Source organism: Macaca mulatta, chromosome 11, assembly GCF_049350105.2.
Source record: "Macaca mulatta isolate MMU2019108-1 chromosome 11, T2T-MMU8v2.0, whole genome shotgun sequence".
Classification (NCBI taxonomy): domain Eukaryota; kingdom Metazoa; phylum Chordata; class Mammalia; order Primates; family Cercopithecidae; genus Macaca; species Macaca mulatta.
Window position 1 is genome coordinate 4,508,965 of NC_133416.1, and position 18,986 is coordinate 4,527,950.

At 47.4% G+C, this 18,986-nt stretch overlaps 1 protein-coding gene across 10 annotated transcripts in view; it reads right to left on the reverse strand.

The window, feature by feature from the left end:
- Nucleotides 1-10,054: 10,054 nt before the first annotated feature.
- The window catches only part of CRACR2A (calcium release activated channel regulator 2A), a 159,941-nt gene continuing 151,009 nt past the window's right edge, over nt 10,055-18,986 (reverse strand). For all 10 annotated transcript variants that reach the window (XM_077953304.1, XM_015150848.3, XM_077953305.1 and 7 more), the window contains 3 exons: nt 14,868-14,969; nt 12,560-12,636; nt 10,055-11,046 (listed from right to left, as the gene is read on the reverse strand). In XM_077953304.1, coding sequence (XP_077809430.1) covers nt 10,962-11,046; nt 12,560-12,636; nt 14,868-14,969 — 264 coding nt within the window. In that variant the 3' untranslated portion in view covers nt 10,055-10,961. The remainder of the gene's footprint in view (nt 11,047-12,559; nt 12,637-14,867; nt 14,970-18,986) is intronic.

Sequence of the window (18,986 nt, forward strand, 5' to 3'; positions counted from 1 at the left end):
GACCTGCTTTTAAAACATAAAATAAAAGTAAAATAAAATAAACTGCCAAAAATAAAGAAAAGCCCTGCACGTGATTTGAACCTGCATCCACGGTTGAGAACCCGAGGTAGCCCCTCACCGGGGCTCATGTGGGCTGGGACACAGTGCAGTTGGACCAGGGCAGTACTGCCGTGTCTGGGGAGCTGCTCCTAGACATGATTCCAGTGACTGCAGTGCTGGTCAGGCAGCCGGCCACCTGCCAGGAGATGGGGCATATGAGAGGCCACTTAGCAAGTCTCAAAGGGATGATGCGTGGGGATTAGAGGAGATGTGGCTTAATTTACAGCAGGAGAAGACTGGGTTAGATCAAAGCCCCAGAAGGGTTCCCAGTGAATATCCGTCCTTTGTGATGTGGGGACAGACTAGGAACCCTGCTGCCATGGAAGCTGTGAAACGCTCACAGATGCATTACTGGAGTTGCAGGGTTCTGGGTGCAGTGAACCCCCTTCCCAGCACTGAGGGGGAAGATGTTGCAAGCCTTGTGTGGAGCCAGCTGTGGACAGCAAGGGCAACGGGCCAGGGACCAGCTTGGCCGCTCACTGACCTCAAACCCTGGGCGCGTCCCTCCTCCTGCCTGGGCCACAGTCTCCTTCCTGTCTGTGATTTGAGAAGGGAGCGTAGTAAGCGTAGTGAGCCAGTTCGCAGCCAGCCTGGTGCTTGTTTGTACACACTAGTCAATGCAGAGGAGCCTGTTGGCCGGGGGTGGGGGTGAGGGGAGGATTGGCTAGAGTGAGGGCGCCCAGCATTCAGTCTCTCAGCAGAGGTTAGGGGTACTTACTGGTCTCTGGCAGAGTTGAGGGAACCCAGACCCCTGTGCTCGCAGCCACTCCTCAGACTAAAGGCTTCCTGGCCACTGAGTGGGCTGCAGGGAAGGGGAGAGCAGGGGAGATGGGCCTTATGAATGAAAGTTGCTTTGGGAGGGGCAAGGAGAGAAGGGGAAAGGGGAGAGGGAGCGGGGAGGGCACAGAGGAAGGAAAAATGCAGCTTCATCTGCTTGTTTGTGTTTCTTGTATTTAAGATGCCGACTCCTAGCATATTTTTAAATCCATCAGACATGAAAGGCTGATTTAAATAGACCCGCAGTGTGAAGCTGATGATTTCACTTGCCACAATAGGGAAGCTGGCAGGGCTCTGGCCAGGATCCAGCTCCTCCCTCCTCGCCAGGGAAGCTGCGGAGCAAATCGCTCCGGGCTAGATAGCCTTCCAAGCCAGGTGCTTTCCCCTCCCTGATGGGGACGCAGAGAGAGGAGGAGGGATGGCGGGGAAGCGGGGGAAGAAGTAGGGCAGGGGGGAAAGTGAAGAGACGCGTTAAAGGAGGGAAACTGAACTTGAGAAATGAACTAGCCCCCTATCCTCTTGGGCCTGGAAAGCTTCCTAGCTCAGGCCATCCTGACTCCCTGTACTGCCGGTGCTATATCCTCTCACTTCGCCCTCAGGTCCAGGGCTGTGGGGTGTAGACGGGGGGCCTTTTAATCCTTTGCACCTAATTTCCCACCTGCATTTCTAAGAGCAGAGCTTCAGAAAGTTCATCCTGTGAGGCAGCCTGTTTCCTTGCTGGACAGCACTGTTGGAGATAAACTCCTCCCTTGGGATACATTGAAATTCTTTTGCTCTGCCATCCCCAGTTCTAATCCGGCCCTCTTGAGTCCCTCAGAATAAGCTTAAAGCCGAAGTCAGCCCTTCATCCTTGAACTGCATATTCAGGTTCCCTCTTCAATGCCAATCCTTCTATGCTGATTTCTAGTCTTTACCGTCAATTATCACAATGCAAATCTCTGCAAAACTAACACATTTCTGGGTGTTAATTAATGTATTTCCTGCTATAGTCAATGCAACAAAATTCCAGGAACCACAAAAGAGTTTTGTCACTTGTTTTTGTTGTTGTCGTCATTCAACACACTGGCGATCTACTCGGGCTAGACGAGGGGCTCCTGTCGGCATACGGGATGCGAGGGTCTGTCAACCAGAAGCTTGTCTACAAGTGGTGGGTCACACAGAGAGGGGTGTTCATGGGCAGGGGTAGAGGGCCCAGGAGCACGAAGCACCCTCCCGCTGCGGAGCTGAGAGTTGGGTGAGGTGGGGTGAGGCCCTCGGGGGAAGGAAGGCAGGAGTTATGGCAGAGGCATTTGTACGGTATGTTAATTTATGCTTGTGCATTTCTAGCTGTTTCCTCCCCTCAAGCATGGTGAAGCACCAAAGGCTGTACGTGAGCTTGTCTTCCTTTCTAGCTCTCTCATCTCCTAACATAACCTGAGACAAACACTGAGTGTCTTACAGCTTCAGTTGCTGGGGATCAAAGAGAATTGAATCCTTCCTTCATTCATGGAACGTAAATGTTTGTGACAGCGTTTCTTCTTAAATTTTTTTTATTGTGGTAAAATATACATAATGTAAAATTTACAATTTTAACCATTTAAAAATGTGCAGTTCAATGTCATTAAATATATTCCCAATAGTGTGTGCAACCATCACCACCATCCATCTCCAGAACTCTGTCATCATCCCAGTGTGAAAGTGTTTTAGAAACCACATATGTAAAGGCAGGTCAATTAGGAATGTGCTATCTGAAGTCTTGACTGGACAGCAAATTCATCCATCCACCTGCCTACTGTGTTTAGGTTCCAGGCTTGATAAATACAGAAATGAATGAGACCAGGACTACAAGGTAAGAACCCTGTAGTCTGTAATGCTGGGTCCCTGTCCTACTTCAAAGTAGAGTGGGAAGATAGAAACTCTTCTTAGATGAGTCTCTAATTGAAGGGATTCAAGTTTTACTTATTCTCCTTTCCCAGGGAAATGGGAGGTGCTCTCACCCATGGCCTCAGCTCTTCCAGTTACCAAGAAATGTGGAATTTTCTCTCCTTTTTGTATATTGTTTTGTTTTGGTCTCTTGCATGGCGAGACAGAGGACGATGTAATAACTATCATTTGTTTAGAGCCTCTCAGCGGACTAAGCTCTTTCCCAGGTGTTCTCTTTGGACCTTCACGCTAGCCTGGGAGGGAGTAAGGCAGAGAGCACTATTTTGCAGATTTGAAAGCAGGCTCAGAACATCAAGCAGTTCCAGGTTTTGCCCAGGGCCACACAACTTGTGTGCAGGTCCTTATTCTGAGTGGGCCTCTGGGGCTAGAGGAAGCGGCTGAGAGAGCCACAGCTGGGTAAGGGCAAGGAAGGCTGCTTTCACAACAGGAGGGAGAACAGGGCAGGGAAGCATCTTTCGTGTGGAGGCGTGGAGCCCAAGGCAAATTGAGTTGTTGAGCTGCCTGCGGGTAATGGACTGCTACTAGTGGCAGCTGGGGAGGCCGCGGGGTGTTGAGACGGATGCTTTGTTGGGCACCATGCTGTCGGAAAGGCAACTGCATCATAGCAGCTGGACCATGCCAACACTTTGTTTCAAAAGCAAGAAGCAGCAACTCATTTGCACCAGTGAGGCAAATCCTAAGGTCTACCTAGGCCACAGGTTAGGGACCTGGGACTCCAGTGGAGCAGCTGACCAGGGGGTGGGCCTTGTTCCTGAGAAAGGATGCTCTGCTCTCAATCGTTCCTACAAGGGAAATGTTATTTGTCAGACACTGTACCGAACATGTGGCTGCAGAGATGAATGCTCCTGCCCTCAGCTCAGTCCTGTGCATCAAATCATTAGAGCCCTGTGGGCAGTGTGTATGAATAAGCACCACACCGAATGGCGCAACTTGCTTCAGCCCAGAGTGGCCTGGAGAACCCATGCTCCTGATGTTGGGCCACACTCGAACACTCTGCCCTTGACATTGTGAGTCACGTGCTCAATGAATCCCAGTTCCAATTATGTTTCCCAAATTCATTCTGAGCTTCACATGTTTTGATTTCTAATTTTTTAAAAAAGAAATCCCATTCTGTCTATGTTCTTCAGGCCTTTTTGCTTAGCATTGCAGTGTTGTTTAGGGGTGGTATTTATTTTTATAGGTCAGATGGATCCACTCATAATTCATTATGATAGCACAGGCCTCACTGGTCCTAGGAGTCCTTATCTGTTGGGAGAGGAGTCTCCTGGTCCTATGACAAGAGCCTGCAAGTACCACATTCAAACCAGAGCCAGGGGTCAGTTCTTGGACCTGACTCAGCGTTAGCCCCAGAATGATAAATGGTGACACACTTTGCCCAAGCTCTTCAGTTTCTACATTGATTTCAGGTCCTCTGCCAAGCACCATATGGTTTCCCAATCCCTGTCATTTCTCGCAATGTTCTCCCTAAGTAGGGCACTTTGATTAAATTGGTTCCACTGAATTGTGTAAAAGGTGGAGTTATGATGTTCTTTGTCACTGCTATTGTTAGTAATTAATATGTCTATTAATAGAAACATCAACAGAGTTAGGAAGTGGGGGAGGAGGTTTAGAAGGTGGTTGTATTCTGTTAACCCTCTCCTTTGCCAGATAAGAAGGGAGAGAATAAGCAATCCAGTAAAATCCTATGGCTTTTGACTAAACTTTGTTGGAATGTGTGCAGCCTCTTTCTGCTCCCCAGAGGAAGGGAGGAGAGGTGGCAGTGCTCCTAGGGCCAGCTCAGAAACCAAACTCGGGCTTTGATCACAACCAGCAGCAACAGGCTACTAAAGTCTTGGGTTTTGTATGCATGTGTACCATAATTTCATTATTTTGAAGTAATTAAGCTGGCTTTTTTAAAGAAAAGCTTCAGATTTGTCCTGATTTGCAGTCTTCCCCCGCAATCCCTTTTGAGTAAAGCTTTGCAGGATGATTCTGAATTCTTAGAAGGACAGGGAAGATTGTCTGAGCATGTCTGGCCTCTCTTTAGTTCCCCTGAGAGACTGCCTAAGTCCTTGGGCAGCTCACCTCCTCCAGAAGGGCAATAGAAGCTCAGGAAGACAGGAGGCATTCTCAGACCCAAAGGGCCTCCTCCTTCTTAGAATCCAGAAGAAAGGAGAGACCTTAGAGAGGAGGGTAGAGGTCAAGCTAAAGAAAAAGGCCAGAGTCCTAGCTGGGTTGTGTGAAGGGTGAGAAAGAAAGCGGAGATTGGCAAGCAGAATTTGGTTTGTGCACAGGGCAGGTGGCTACCAGTGTATGCTCTTTGAGACTTGAAGCTATTTTAAATATGTTTAAAGACTTAAAGTAAATCATGTCTAAAGAACTAAAGGAAAGTATGAGGATAATGCCTCACCAAATAGAGAATACCGATGAAGACAGAGAAATTATAATAAGGAACCAGACAGAAATTCTGGAGTTGAAAAGTACAATAATGGAAAAGAAAAATTCACTAGACAGGCCCAACAGCATATCTGAACAGGCAGAAGAAAGAACTAGCGAGCCTAAAGATCAGTCAACTGAGGTCACCCAATCTGAGGAACATAAAGAAAAAAGAATGAATAATAATACACAGAGCCTCAGAAACCCGTAAGACACCATCAAGCATGCCAAACACACGTAATGGGAACCGCAGAAGGAAAGGTGAGAAAGAAGTAGAAAGAATATTTGAAGAAATAAGGACCAAAATCTCCCCCAGTTTCATGAAAACTATTAATCTGCGCATTCAAGAAGCTCAACAAACTCCAAGTGGGATAAACTTAAAAAGATCCATGGCTGCGCACATCAAAATGAAACCACTGAAAGACAAAGACAAAGAATTTTGAAAGCACAAAGAGAGAAACAATTCATCAAATACAACGTTCCTCAATGATACCAACGGCTAATTTTACATCAGAAACCATGAAGGCTGGAAACAGTGGGATGGCACAAAGTTCTTAAAAAAACAAAAAAAGCTGTCAATCAAAAATTCTGTATCTGGCAAAACTATCCTTCAAAAATGAAGGATAAATTAAGACATGTGCAGATAAGCTGAGAAAGTGTACCTCTAACAAGAGCGTTTGTCTCTAACAAGCCTGCCCTACAAAAAGTAGTAAAAGCAATCCTTCAGGCTGAAATGAAAAGGCACAAGATAGTAACGTGAATCAACATGAAGAAATAAAGAGCACTAGTAAAATAAATTATGAAGTCAGATATAAAACACTACAAATTTATTTTGTTGTTGGTAACTCTTTTTTCTGATTTAAATAAAAAACTGCATAAGGCAATAATTATAAATGTTGATGGACACAAAATGTATAAAGATGAAATTTGTGACAATAATAGCATAAGGGAGGAGACAATAGGACCACTTTAGAGCAACATTTTTGTATACTTGAAATTAAGTTGGTATTAACATGAACACATGGTTATAAATTGAGATATTAATGGTAATCCCCAGGGCAATCACCAAGAGAATAATTCAAAAATATATAGTAAATGAAATAAGAGAATTAAATAAAACATCTATTTAACATAAAAGAAGGCAGTAAAGAAAGAATACAAGATTTAAAAAAGACGTATGATATATAGAAGATAAATAGCAAAGTGGCAGACAAATCTTACTTTTTCAATTATATTAAATATAAATAAATTAAACTTTCCAATTAAGAGATTGGAAGAATAGATTTAAAAAACACTATCCAACTATATGCTGTCTGCAAGAGACACTGTAGATTTAAAGATACAACTAGATTGAAATTAAAAGGATGTAAAAGATATACAATGCAAACAGCAATAAAAAGAGAGCTGAAGGGGCTACACTAATATCAGATAAAATCGGCACAGTGGCTCACACCCGTAATCCCAGCACTTTGGGAGGCCGAGGCAGGCAGATCACCTGAGGTCAGGAGTTCAAGACCAGCCTGGACAACATGGTGAAACCCCGTCTCTACTAAAAATACAAAAAAATTAGCTGGGCATGGTGGCGGGCACCTGTAATCCCAGCTACTTGGGAGGCTGAGGCAGGAGAATCGCTTGAACCCAGGAGGCGGAGGCTGCAGTGAGCTGAGATCGCACCATTGCACTCTAGCCTGGGCAACAAGAGGGAAACTGCATCTCAAAAAAAAAAAAACAAAACTGAAGTTTGAGACAAAAATTGTTACCAAAGACAAAGAAGGACACTTTATAATGAGAAAAGGTCAGTCCATCCAGAAGAAATCACAATTATAAATACATTCGAACCTAGCAAGAAAGCCCCAAAATACATGAAGCAAACTGAGGTCTTTGAGAGTAGAGAAGGCAGCTTTGTCCTAAATATTTGACTTCCATAACCCATTATAGTGGTTAATATCCTATCACTAGGGACTCGTTCCTTTGAGTTAAAGGTTTGCCTCCCTTACAGTTCTTTGTTAAAGTATAAATATGGCCTTGGACGCCACCAATTGTGTTGTAATTCCATTTAGCTGAAGTTGGTTCAAGCTCCGTTGGAGCAGTGACCGATAGTGACAGAGACAAACGGTTGAGCCACTTTTAATAGACTCTGTAGGTATGGCCTGGCCTGGGCCCAGGAGGAAAGCAGGGAGAAGAAGCCTCTCCAAGAGGGTAGAAGTATTAAGAATAGAGAAAGAGTATAGGATGAGGAGCAGGCAGAAAGCTAAGTTATCACAGGGGAACAAAAAAAGTCCCACAGAGAGTGTGGGGTGAAACAAATGCTAGACAAGGAGCAAAGCAGCTGGGGCACTGGGTTGTGATGAGGTTCTTGGTTTGGCAACTCAGGGCTGAGGGCAGCATCTGTCCCTAGAAGAAGCAAAAGGTGTGGGGAGCAGGCGAGAGCCAGGGATGGCAATGAGCACAGGTCATTCATTGGTAAAGACCCAGGAGTTGTGCCCAGGTCTGAGCTGCCGAGTGGTTCCTGGAGCACCACAGAGAGGGAAGGAGAGAGAACTGGGTGCTGGAATCAGGCAACAGGCACTGGAAGCCTATAGGCACTGATAGAAAAACCAGAAACCTAGGAAACTCATAGGCACAAAGAACAGCAAGAGGCAAGCCAGACATGAGCTCAGAACTCGGGCAAACGGATGCTCAAATGAGGTTGTGTTTGTGAACGTGCCCAGTTCTGGGCAGATGCTTAGTAACTGTTAGCTGGTTCTAAATATAAAACTGAAGCAAGGCAAGTGGCCAGGACAGCAACTCGATGTTGGCAACAAAAATAGCCCCTACTTATTAACACCTCTTATAGTCTGGGCACGTTGCTAGGTACTTTATATTCGTGACCTCATCTAATACTAAAATGACCCTGTGAGGTACACATTGAAAATTTCAATCTACAGATAAACGTGGATCCTGGTTAAGCGACTTGCTCAAGGCCATTACGATGTGAATGACACAGAGCCAGAGGTTTCTCTGGCAGCCTCTGGGCCAGAGTGACAGCCCAGGGCGGCTCTGATCAACATGGTGGCTTAAAAGGAATGGGAGGAGGGGAGCTGACAGCTGGGGACAAAGAACTGCTCAGAGTTCCTCTGGAGTCCCAATCCTCCACTCTTTTTTTAAAGATAGAATATCATTCTGTCCCTCAGGCTGGAGTGCAGTGGCACCATCATAGCTCACTTTAAACCTCAAACTCCTGGGCTCAAGTGATCCTCCTGGCTCAGCCTCCTAAGTAGCTAAAGCTACAGGCTCATGCCACCATGCTCTGCTAATTTTTTTTTTTTTTTTTTTTTTTTTTTTTGTAGTGGTAGGGTCTTGCTATGTTACTCAGGCTGGTGTCAAACTTCTGGTGTCAAATGATCCTCTGGCTCAGCTGGGATTACAGGTGTGAGCCACCACACTCGGCCCTCTCCTCTTTTTAAAAGGGGAATTGGGGAAGAGAGCATCAGAGGCCTGAAGACCCACCCTGCTCCTTTCTCTCCTTTGAAGACTCATGGTGATTTACCCCACAGGCCAGAAGGCCAGGCACTAGGGCACTAGGGCCACCCTTTCCTGCCCTAAACCTTGCATGGCCTGTTTCTAAATGGAAGAATGCAGCGGAAAGCAGGGGCAAGGAATTAGGAATAAAGACATTTGTGGACTTAGGGAACCCCAGGAATGGTCTGCTTGCCTCATAAATCCCGATAGCTATAGCTGCTGTTTGTCAAATGCAGAAGAGTGAGTTTACTTTCTCCACAGCCACCATGACCTTCTGTTCTTCCTTTCCCTTCACGCACATCACACACACACACACACACACACACACACTGGAGGGCCACCTCTGGGTGACCCATGCATCCCCTCTCCCTGCCTCATCCTATTAATGGAACCATCACCACTGCTCTTCCCTAGGGGAAGGGAGTTTCCTGTGAATTCTCTTTAACCTTGGACTGGGGTCCAGGGCCAGCAGATGATGGAAAATAAATACGTCATCCTGTGCATCTGAGCAAGAAGAGCTCAAAGCATCAAATATCCAGTCCCTTCATTTTACTGACGTGGTGGGGGCCAAGGAGGCAGTGGGCTTGCTTAGGGTCATGGAGCACCTCCTGGTACCCAGTTCTCATTTTTGTTCGGCACCCTCCATGGGCTCCCTGGTTCCTGCAAGTGCTCGATGAAAGAGAAGTCTGCAAAAAAGAGGTAGGTACTTGCCTGGGGACCCAGAGAGCCTCTGACTGTTTTGGGAGTCTGGGAGGAGGCTGTTGGAATACCTTGAGAACTCTGGCCAGTGGTCTCTCCCCCATCCATGTGGCTGTGTGGGGTTGTCTTCAATTATCTTGTTGGAAGCCTGTGGACACTTTCTGCCCTTCTCCCTCTCTCTGTGCCCCACTTGGGTGTGGACTACCCACTTTCCTGTGGGGGCCTGGGTCTGCAGGCCCAGTGATTGGCAGTTATCTTTGTAATAACTTTCATTCGACTTCCTACTCAGGGCAAGAGTACTGTGACAGCCGGCTAGTGATGCTGGAGCTGGCTGGGAACTCACCACCACCCAACTGCAGGAATCCCACGGGGCTCAGATCATTCCCCCAGTCCAAGTGCCCTGTGCAATTGCAATCGGGGGTGCTGAAGCCAGCAGCTACATTCTGTTCACTTATCAAACACCAGCAAAATGTCAATATCACAGCCACACTGAAAAAAAAATACAGTGTTCTGAAATAAAGTAAAAGAAAATAAAATGAAGTCAGTAACTACGGCCCTCGCGCTGGGCCCCACTGCCTGCGTGTCAGTCTACCCTGTTAATCATCACGTATGATTTTTCAAAGAGCTATTTTGAGAAACATTTAGAAAATGGCTTTTATATAGCTATATATACCTCATTTGTACCCTCCAGAAATGGTCGCTCTGTTTAGCAGCAGATGGCTTTTCTCCACTAGTTTTCTTTTCATTTCTCAGTCAAAGTTAAGTGGGAAGTCAACCCACCCCCTAACCCCAGGCGTACACTTATCACCCACAGTCCACCCTGGAGTCAGGGTTGTAGGTGGGGGGCAAGGAGGAAAGGCTGTCGGTTCTCCCTAAGGCACCGTTCCAGAAAACCCAAGGGGACAAAGGCAGCGGGCATGGTGCTGAGAGGGAAGGCTCAAAGCTGGGAGTAAGGAACGAGCAGAGCCCCCGGGCTGGGGGTAGAATAGAATGTGGCCACCCTGGTTTGCTGCAGTCAACAACCTGGGTATCTCGAGGTCCGCGAAGCAGGTATAAAATATCCCTTTGGCCGCTGGAGAACAGGGGCCAAGCAAGATTAACCACCCTGGCAGCACCTGAGTGCTGTACCTTTGGCCTGCAGGAAGCCGCAAGTCGGGCCCCGCATGGTTGTCATGGCAACAGCAGTGCTGAGGCTCTGAAGGGCAAGGGGAGGAGAAGGGGGGTGGAGAAGGCACGTGGTGGCTTTTCTGGAAAAGCCCATCTGTTTCTTTCCCTTAGGAAACTAAGTCAGGGAACACAACAACGACGACAAAGGAGGGATGGGCATCTGGGGTCTGGAAAGAGAAAGGACAGAAAAGACTCTGAGATGCTCCAAGAGCAGTTCTCCTGATGGGATGTGCTTCCCTTCCTTTTGGGGGAGGCGAGTGACTGACAAAGAAAAGGACTGGGCGGGCCCCCGTGGGCGGCATCTGTGCAGGAGCCGTGTGCAGGATCAGGGCAGGCTCTGTGACCTCAGGCTTGCTGGGGGCCGTCCTGGTAGGACCCTATCAGCCACAGCAGGATTTCTTCTTAGCAGGGTGGCCGACCTGAATGGTGTCCTCTCTCACTGTGTCTTCTTGCTCCTTGAGGAACCTGGGAGAGGGGAAGAGATAGTGTCAGTGATGGAGAAGTTGATAGGCGCAGGGGCTGGCAACCTGGACCAGCCACCCTCAGGTTACAGGCCATCTGGGCCATACGGAGAGAACCCACCCTCACCATGGCATCAGAGAGAGTCCTGAACATCTCCCCCTGGACAGTACAGGTGCACAACTGTAATTGTAAAGCCAGAGAGTTTAGTCGACATGGATCCTTCAAGACATCTCCTCCAGGAAGCCTCTCTGATCCTCTAGGTAAGCCCATGTGCCCCTGACAGCATCTGACCCTTCCTCTGTCATGACCCCACCACCCAGCGTCACAACGCGTGGCTTCCCCGGCTGTCTCCCTCGGCCGAAAATGAGTTGCTTGGGAGCGAGACCTCTCTTTGGTCTCCGTGCCTCTGCAGCCTATCACAGTCACCAGCACACAGGCGAGGCTCCAAAATATACTGATGGGTTGTGACCTCTGCAGTAGGGCTGTGCCATGTGGCCAAAGCTCCAGATTAATTGTAGGAGGTGAGGAATTAAAAATAATGGTGAACACCTTGTCTCTGCTTTATACTTTCAAAACGCTTTTGCATTACACGTCTCCTTGGATTCTCTCAACAACCTGTGAGTGGGCAGGGAAGGAAGGCATGACTGGTGTTCCTACCTTCCTGACAAACCTCAGAGAGGCAGGGCGTTTGCCCAGGGAGTCAGGGGCAGAGAACAGACCAGAATGTTTCCTTCTGATACTCCATAACCCCATCACCTCGCCAATGCACAGAGGAGTTGTTCTGCGCTCTTAATTACTCAAAGAAAAATATTTTTAAATGCCCCAGAATGAGTGCTGAGCACAAAATGGGCTCTGTTAAGTGTTTATCGGATGGATGAATAGATGGAATGAAATGATGGCCTAGATGGATGAATGAATGAGTGAACGCTTAAGTATTGGAAATGAGTCCCAGCGTGGTTTTGTTGTTTAAATTTCTGGTGTAGGCAGGGCCTTAAGGAACCAGTCTTTTCATGTTACCAGCATCATTACCTTGGTTACCTCCCATTGATTCCCCATCACAGCCCCTCTTCTTTCTGGTTTCTACACCCACTCCTTCCTCCCACACCCAGGAACTCATATTATAACCCAATCTTGCCCCCAGCTGGCTTCCAGCTAGTCCCTGCTAAGACTTCAGCCAGTGCTGAGGAGCCTCTGATCTGACCTTTCCCAGAAGGATTTGCATTTAAAAAGAGCATCCCTAGGAAAAGGCAGCCTTTAAGACTCAGAAGAAGACTGCAATGGGGGCGACAGGCAGGGATGCTTTCTTTCCCAACAGCATTGTTTCAGAAAGCTGTTCCTGATGTTGCAATCCCATACAAAGGCCTAGGACCCCATTGCCTGTACTCAGAGGGCTCCGGCCAATAGGGAGGAAAGGGGGTCAGAGGCGTGGCCTGGGTGGCGGGAAATACGGTGCCTCCCTGAAGGCAGACACAGCTGGACACAGCAGTTACTGCACCTGGGGAGCACGTCTCTTTACCTGGCCAGATGGAGCAGGGACTCTTTGGTGTTGTGACCAGAGTAGGCGCTGCATTCATAGAAGATCAGATTGTTGTCCTGGAATCATAAAACAGAGTGAATACAAGAGTACTGGAGTGAGAGGGGACTGTGGGGGGTGGTGGGAGACACCCCTTGTGCATCTACCTACAGCCTTCGCTTCCTCTCGCAGGCTCCTTGACCTCCTCATAATCCTTCCTCACTCTGTACATGGCTGATTTCTGTCTCCACAGGCTCCCTGACTAATGCAAGCTCTGTAACCATCTCCCAGGTGAGCTATAACAATTGTAAAACAACGAAACCATATGCTGTCTTAGTGCCTCTTTATACTTTCCCAAACTACTGTCAAGTACACACATGCTCATTCCAGGTTACACCAGCTCTGTGACTCAGGCAAAGACACAAAGGCCAGGGCGGGCAACATTCTTCCCCCTTCACAAGCAGGCAAGCTGCTGTGACAGAGGGCACTTGGCTGGCTCGTTCAGTCCCACAGTGAGTCAATGGCAGAGCTCCTTGCAGCATGCTTTCCCCAAGACAGTGGCACTCCATAGGCCTCGGGGACAGGTTTCATGAGGCACTCCAGTAGGAATTCTCTTTCACCCCAGTTAATTAATACTCTAGCTGCCCTGGCTGTCAGCACTGGTGCACTGGACTGGCCATCAGCTCATTAGGATGAGGCTGTGCTGCCTGCATGGTGCGGGAGCCCTTGGCTAAGGCTCATCGTATTCCACTGATCACTCCCATTAACAGATGACTGGTGTCATGACGACAATGCTGATGGCACAGGGCCCTGGTTTTAGATGGCCTCTTCTTGGAGGCTGATGCCCTGAGGGGATGCAGGCCAGCTGAGCAAGGACAGTTCTGTGGCTGTAGCTCAGGAGGCTCTGCCATGCTCCCAATGCAGCTTTCCCCACCTACACCCACAGGCAGCTCCGCCCTCTGCCCCTCTCACCCAGCCCCAGGGGCTCTCTCTCTCCCTGTCCGCCTTTCTCTCAGATCTGCCATCTCTTGGGTCAGTCTGTCAAAGAGTAGAAGTTCCATGGGGTGGGAATAGTGGGGAGAGAAGGACATAGGACTTAGAACTGGAAGACATGATTTGCCTTCCTGCATTGAGTTCCGATCCCACCTCGGATGAGCTGTGATAATACGAATGTATCACTTAACTCCTGAGTCTCAGTGTTTTGTTTTTTTTTTTTTCCACTGACAAAAAGAAAGAAAGAAAAGAAAAGAAAATGGATAGACTCTAGGTCCAGGTGTATTTTGAAATCCAGAATTTTCCGAATCTTAGAAAGGTAATACATGTATATATTATGTATTATATAACACCCTCAGTGGATTTTAGACAGCACTCTATAATCAAACATATTACTATTGCTTCAGTGAGACATGTGAATATTCACCTTTTCAAAGCGAGGTTACAACCATGAATAGCCTCATGTCATTTCTGGTCAGATTTTTCTGCCAGATAAAATGCAAAACAACTCTTTCTGTTTTCAGAGCTTTTTGGATTTTGGAATTGTGGACATGTAACTGTCTAGTGACCCTCCATGTAGACACCTGTCAGGCCCTTCCTCCTCCTTTTTCCTTGAGTCTTACCATCTGTGCTTATTCTCCCAGGCTCTGCACTCATGAAACCCTGTTTAGGACGAGCATGCGAAGAATTACAGAATCATGGGGCTGGTAAGCACCCCATCCTTCCAGACACACAGTTTCATGAAAACCAAACTCTGAGGCAGTAAAAGAAGCCAAGGAACCACGCTTTGTTGCCTGATTTCTGTTAAGCCCCATTGATTCCATTTTTGGGCAAGAGGCCCCACGCTTATTTTAATGGTAGGTTTTCCAGTGTGTCTCCTGGGTTTATCTTGAGTTCACAACTTTGAGGCTCCATCCTGACAGAAAGGATGAACTCTCTAACACAGCGGTCTACAGAAGAACACACTGCTTTACAGAGTGAGCTTCTCATCCCTGGGACTGATCAAGTGGAAATGCAGATTGGAGGGGGACTGAAATAAGTAAATTATTGCTATCTTAGAATTTATAATTCTGAGTTACAAGGAAGGGATTTAGGATAATTCCCCACACCCTAGTGGTCCCTAACCAACCCCGTCTTGCAACCTGTGGCTTTCTGTGCAGAGTTCTACATGCACAGGAGCTGGGCCACTCCCATGATGCCAAGGCACCCATCTTTCCCAGCTGCTCCCTTCCCATGACTTCCAGAGAAAGTCCCCACCAAGGCTCCTGGGCACTTGCCCGACTTCCCTCAGGGTTACACTCTGTCGCTTGCTCTTTACCTTGGCAAGCTGCTCTCCGAGGCCCCGGGGGACTTCCCGCTCTTTCTCGTTGTCAAGCTTATTACCCAGCAGAAGAACAGGAACCCGGTCTCCCACAGCTTCCTGCAGAACAGAAAATGTTTTCAACTGAGAGGGGTGTCACAGGATTGCCCAGAGGGCAGACTGACAATGTCAGCTGGACAGATGGGACCTGGCTTGAGAATGCCCTGCTGCCATAAAAAGTGAGGCCGTAATAGAATCATCCTGAAAGCAGAAAACAGCCGCCTTCTCCAAGAGCCTCAGTTTATCACATTTCTGCAAGGTGCCCCAGGCCTGCCTGTGCTGTCTCCCAGTCCCTGTGTGTGCAATGACCACTCCCACTTCACGATGCTCCTTGGATCTTAGATGGAACAGCAGGCCCCCAGGTGTGCTGGATGAGGGGACAGTTGATGCCAACAGGCCACATGCCCCCTTCCAGGGCATTCCTAAATGGCCAGGCTTAGTCCGATGGACCAAGGCCATCAATGCCCCATGGCTTGGAGTTGTTCTGGAGGCTGCTTTGATTAGAAACTGTATCACCAGAGGCCTCATGATAGCACATAAGCTTCTGAGGGTTGGATCCAAATCTGCCTCATGGTCTTGCGCCCACAAGGCTCCATAAATGACTGCCATGTGCCTTGCTGGAGGCGGGCACCACAGACCCCTGTCACTGGGTGCTCTGGCTCTGAAGAAAGCCCTGTATGAGAAGGAACATTGTGGCCATAGCAGCTGCACTACTTGGGCCAGAAGTCACAGGTTTATTCAAGGTATCACACTGTTTACTCCCACAGTGGCTGTGGCTTACCAGCCAGGGGCCTCCTCCCGGGTCTCCGCCTCCTCCCTGGTGAAAGGAGCACTGTAGGCATCTCTCCTGAGGGCGCCCAAAGGGCCCGGGACCACCGACTGCCATTCGGTGAGTGAATGTGGTAATGTGCACATTGAAGAAGGTTGTTATTTTTACTTAAATATTTAATTAGGGGCTTTTAATCATAATTTAGTAACAAATAGTTATTCATTGTAGCTAAATGTTTTACTAAATAGAGGGACCTGTGGGATAACAGAAGCTAATAAGCAGTTACAGTTTTGCCAATACTTTAGCTGCTTTACTTGAGCATTTCAAATAAATGTCCAAAGTCCATCTTACAGGTATACCGATTTTAAGTTTAAATGCTATTATGTTTGAAATTAAGCCTCAATGTTTCCTTAATCTGTGCATTCATTTTTACTGCAGTTCAATAGGGGGAAAAAAATTCTTATTTACCAAACGAGAAAGTTAAGGCTCAGAGAATCCAAAAGAACCTTCAACACCATAAGCACTGAATTATGAGAACTCTTGAGTATATGGGTCCTCATTCTTCAGCCTTTTCCTCTAGATTCTTATTTCCAATCAAGTCTCTGCTACTTAGTGTCTTATTAACTGGAACTCTCTAAACATGGTATCTATTGGTGAGATGATAATGTGTGTTTGCAATGATGACTCAAAGGCACTACAAGATCTTAGAGTGTCTTCTGACCCCTCAAAAATAGATTAAATTCTGGACACTGCAGTTGATGTGCTAAGTGGATTGTACATATTCCAACTACTTGAAAGTGAGAAAGCCACTCATGGCATATATGAAATCCTGTGGCCCCCCTATTAGCCAGAGCGTTCGCTAATGGGAACACCCCCTCCTCTGACCGTGCTGTGCCACACGATACTTGTGTGAAGAGCTTTTCACGGAAAGGGAAGAAAGGAGGAGGAAGCAGGGAAATGGGCCAAGCAGCTTGCTGTTTAGAGCACATGGGAGAGAGATATTTGTAGATTTATGTGTGGGGAATGATTAAGGCTTGTGGGATTTCTTGACATGGAAACTCTGAAAATATGAGCATCAGACTTGAAAGCCCAGGGCAGAATTCTACCCCGGGTTTTGTTATTATTTGGAATGGGCGATGGCTTGCAGAGGGGATGATGGACACTGAATGACCCAGTAGGATGAGGTAGGGAATGGGTCATAAACCCAACATCTGGGTCCTGTGCACCATAAACAGCAATGGTGCCTCTTCCCTCCTGGGAAAAGAAAGGGCAGGTTTCTTCTTTTCTGCGGGGGGAGGCCGAGGTGGGTGGATCACAAGGTCAGGAGTTCAAGACCAGCCTGGCCAAGATGGCAAAACCCCGTCTCTACTAAAAATACAAAAATTAGCTGGGTGTGGTGGCGGGTGCCTGTAATCCCAGCTACTTGGGAGGCTGAGGCAGAGAATTGCTGGGACCTGGGAGGCAGAGGTTGCAGTGAGCCGAGATCCTGCCACTGCACTCCAGCCTGGGTGACAGAGCAAGACTCTGTCTCCAAACAAAAAAACAAAAACAAACAAAAAACAAAACAAAACAAAAAAACACCAAAGCAATTCCTGGATATAAAAATAAAGGAGCTTAGAAGGAGCAGAAAAAAAAATTAAAAGCAAAGCATCCAGCAGGAGCTGCGGTTTCTTTGTATTGTTCTTTTCTTACGCAGTCACTCTGGACAACTCGTTTCCCTCCAGGGACCCTGGCCTGCCACCGAGAAAGGAGAATTAGACTCATCTCCAAAGATTTGGCAAAAACAAATGAGAATGTCCATAAGACCAGAGAATGTGCTAACTATCACAGTCAGTCACCATCTCCCCGGCCCGGGTCATCAGTCTCTGGCACAGGGGCAGGGAGAGGAGCTGGTCTTGGGGTAGGTATCTCCTGGTCCTCTCTGACTTCAACCCCAAAAGTCTTGAACTATCTGTCTAAACTTTATACCTTTCTCATACCTAACTAGGTTTTCAGCCTGCATGCCACTTGGCACGAGATGTTCAAAATTACCTCCTCGATGAAGCAACATCTCCTTGAAGCCTCCTAGGGCTTTGGTGAACAGGTCTCAGGTCTACTCGAACTCTGATGTTGAGACTGTGAGAGATGTTGGTAAAAATCCCATCGGTGTGACAGGTCGCAGTGAAGTCATCTCAGCTCCTTCATCGGGCACACAATCTCTCTTCAGGAGACGTGGGTGCTGCCCTAGCTCTGTCACCATCTCTCCATGTGACTCATCTGAGTCTCTCCTCTTCTCTGTGTCTCTGTTCTGAAGCCAGGTTCTGTTCTATGACCCTCTAACAGAGAGCCCTCCCTCCACCTTCAGTCATTTCAGCCGACTTTCTGTGAACTTGAGCTTGTTGGAAGACAGCCTTGTTGAAATTCAAAAGATCACCCATCTCTGACTTTAACAAGAGCTGTCAACGTGCAGCCGTGGATTGGCATTCAGCTCAGAATGTGCAGCTGTTGGGCTTGGTTGGTTGTTGCCTGTGTGCATGTGTGTGTGTGCGTGTGTGTATGTTTTAATATCTATTTGGTAGGAGGCATGAAAAAGCACTTAGCTGGGATGGTGCTGCTATTTCTCTGGAGCCAGAGCAAGAATTTTTTCAGCACATTAAAGCATGCAGTTATGCTAAGAAAAAAATGACTGCAAAATTATATCTTGGGGGTTTCCATATTTATCCATCCCCTGGACTATGAGTCAAAACAAGATTTATTTGTGTGGTTCGTTTTAAACTGCCAGCACTTCAAGCTCAACTTGGAACGTGGAGAAAAAAAAAATCAAACTATTTTTTGCACCATGCTGTACATTGTTACCAATGACAAAGATCGCAGAATGAGGTTGAGCTAGCAGCCCAGGAAGGGAGAGGGAAGTGGGCCAGGACCCCTTGAGCTGAAGAACTGTCCTGCTTTGAGAGAGAAGCAAGAAGGACTGAAAAGTAAATGAACACCTGCTTTTCAGGAGCAGATTTCAGCCATGGACCACAGGACAAGAGAGAAGCAGTGCAGTGTGGCAAAGTCCTAGCTCTGCATCGGGTGGTGCTGCTGACAAGTGTGGGCGCCTCTGGGAAAGTCACTTCCTCTTTTTGGATCATAGTTTTTCTTACTTATAAAACAAGAGGTTGCATTAGATTAATCTCCATGTTTTTTTCCAGCTCGGAAACACTGGTCTATTCGGCTTAACTCTGCCAATTCTATTTCACTTCCTCGACTTATATGCCTAGCAATCTAGTGCTATCAGAACGGCAAGAGGCTCTCAACAAGAAGTTCAGCATCCCAGGACCGCAGAC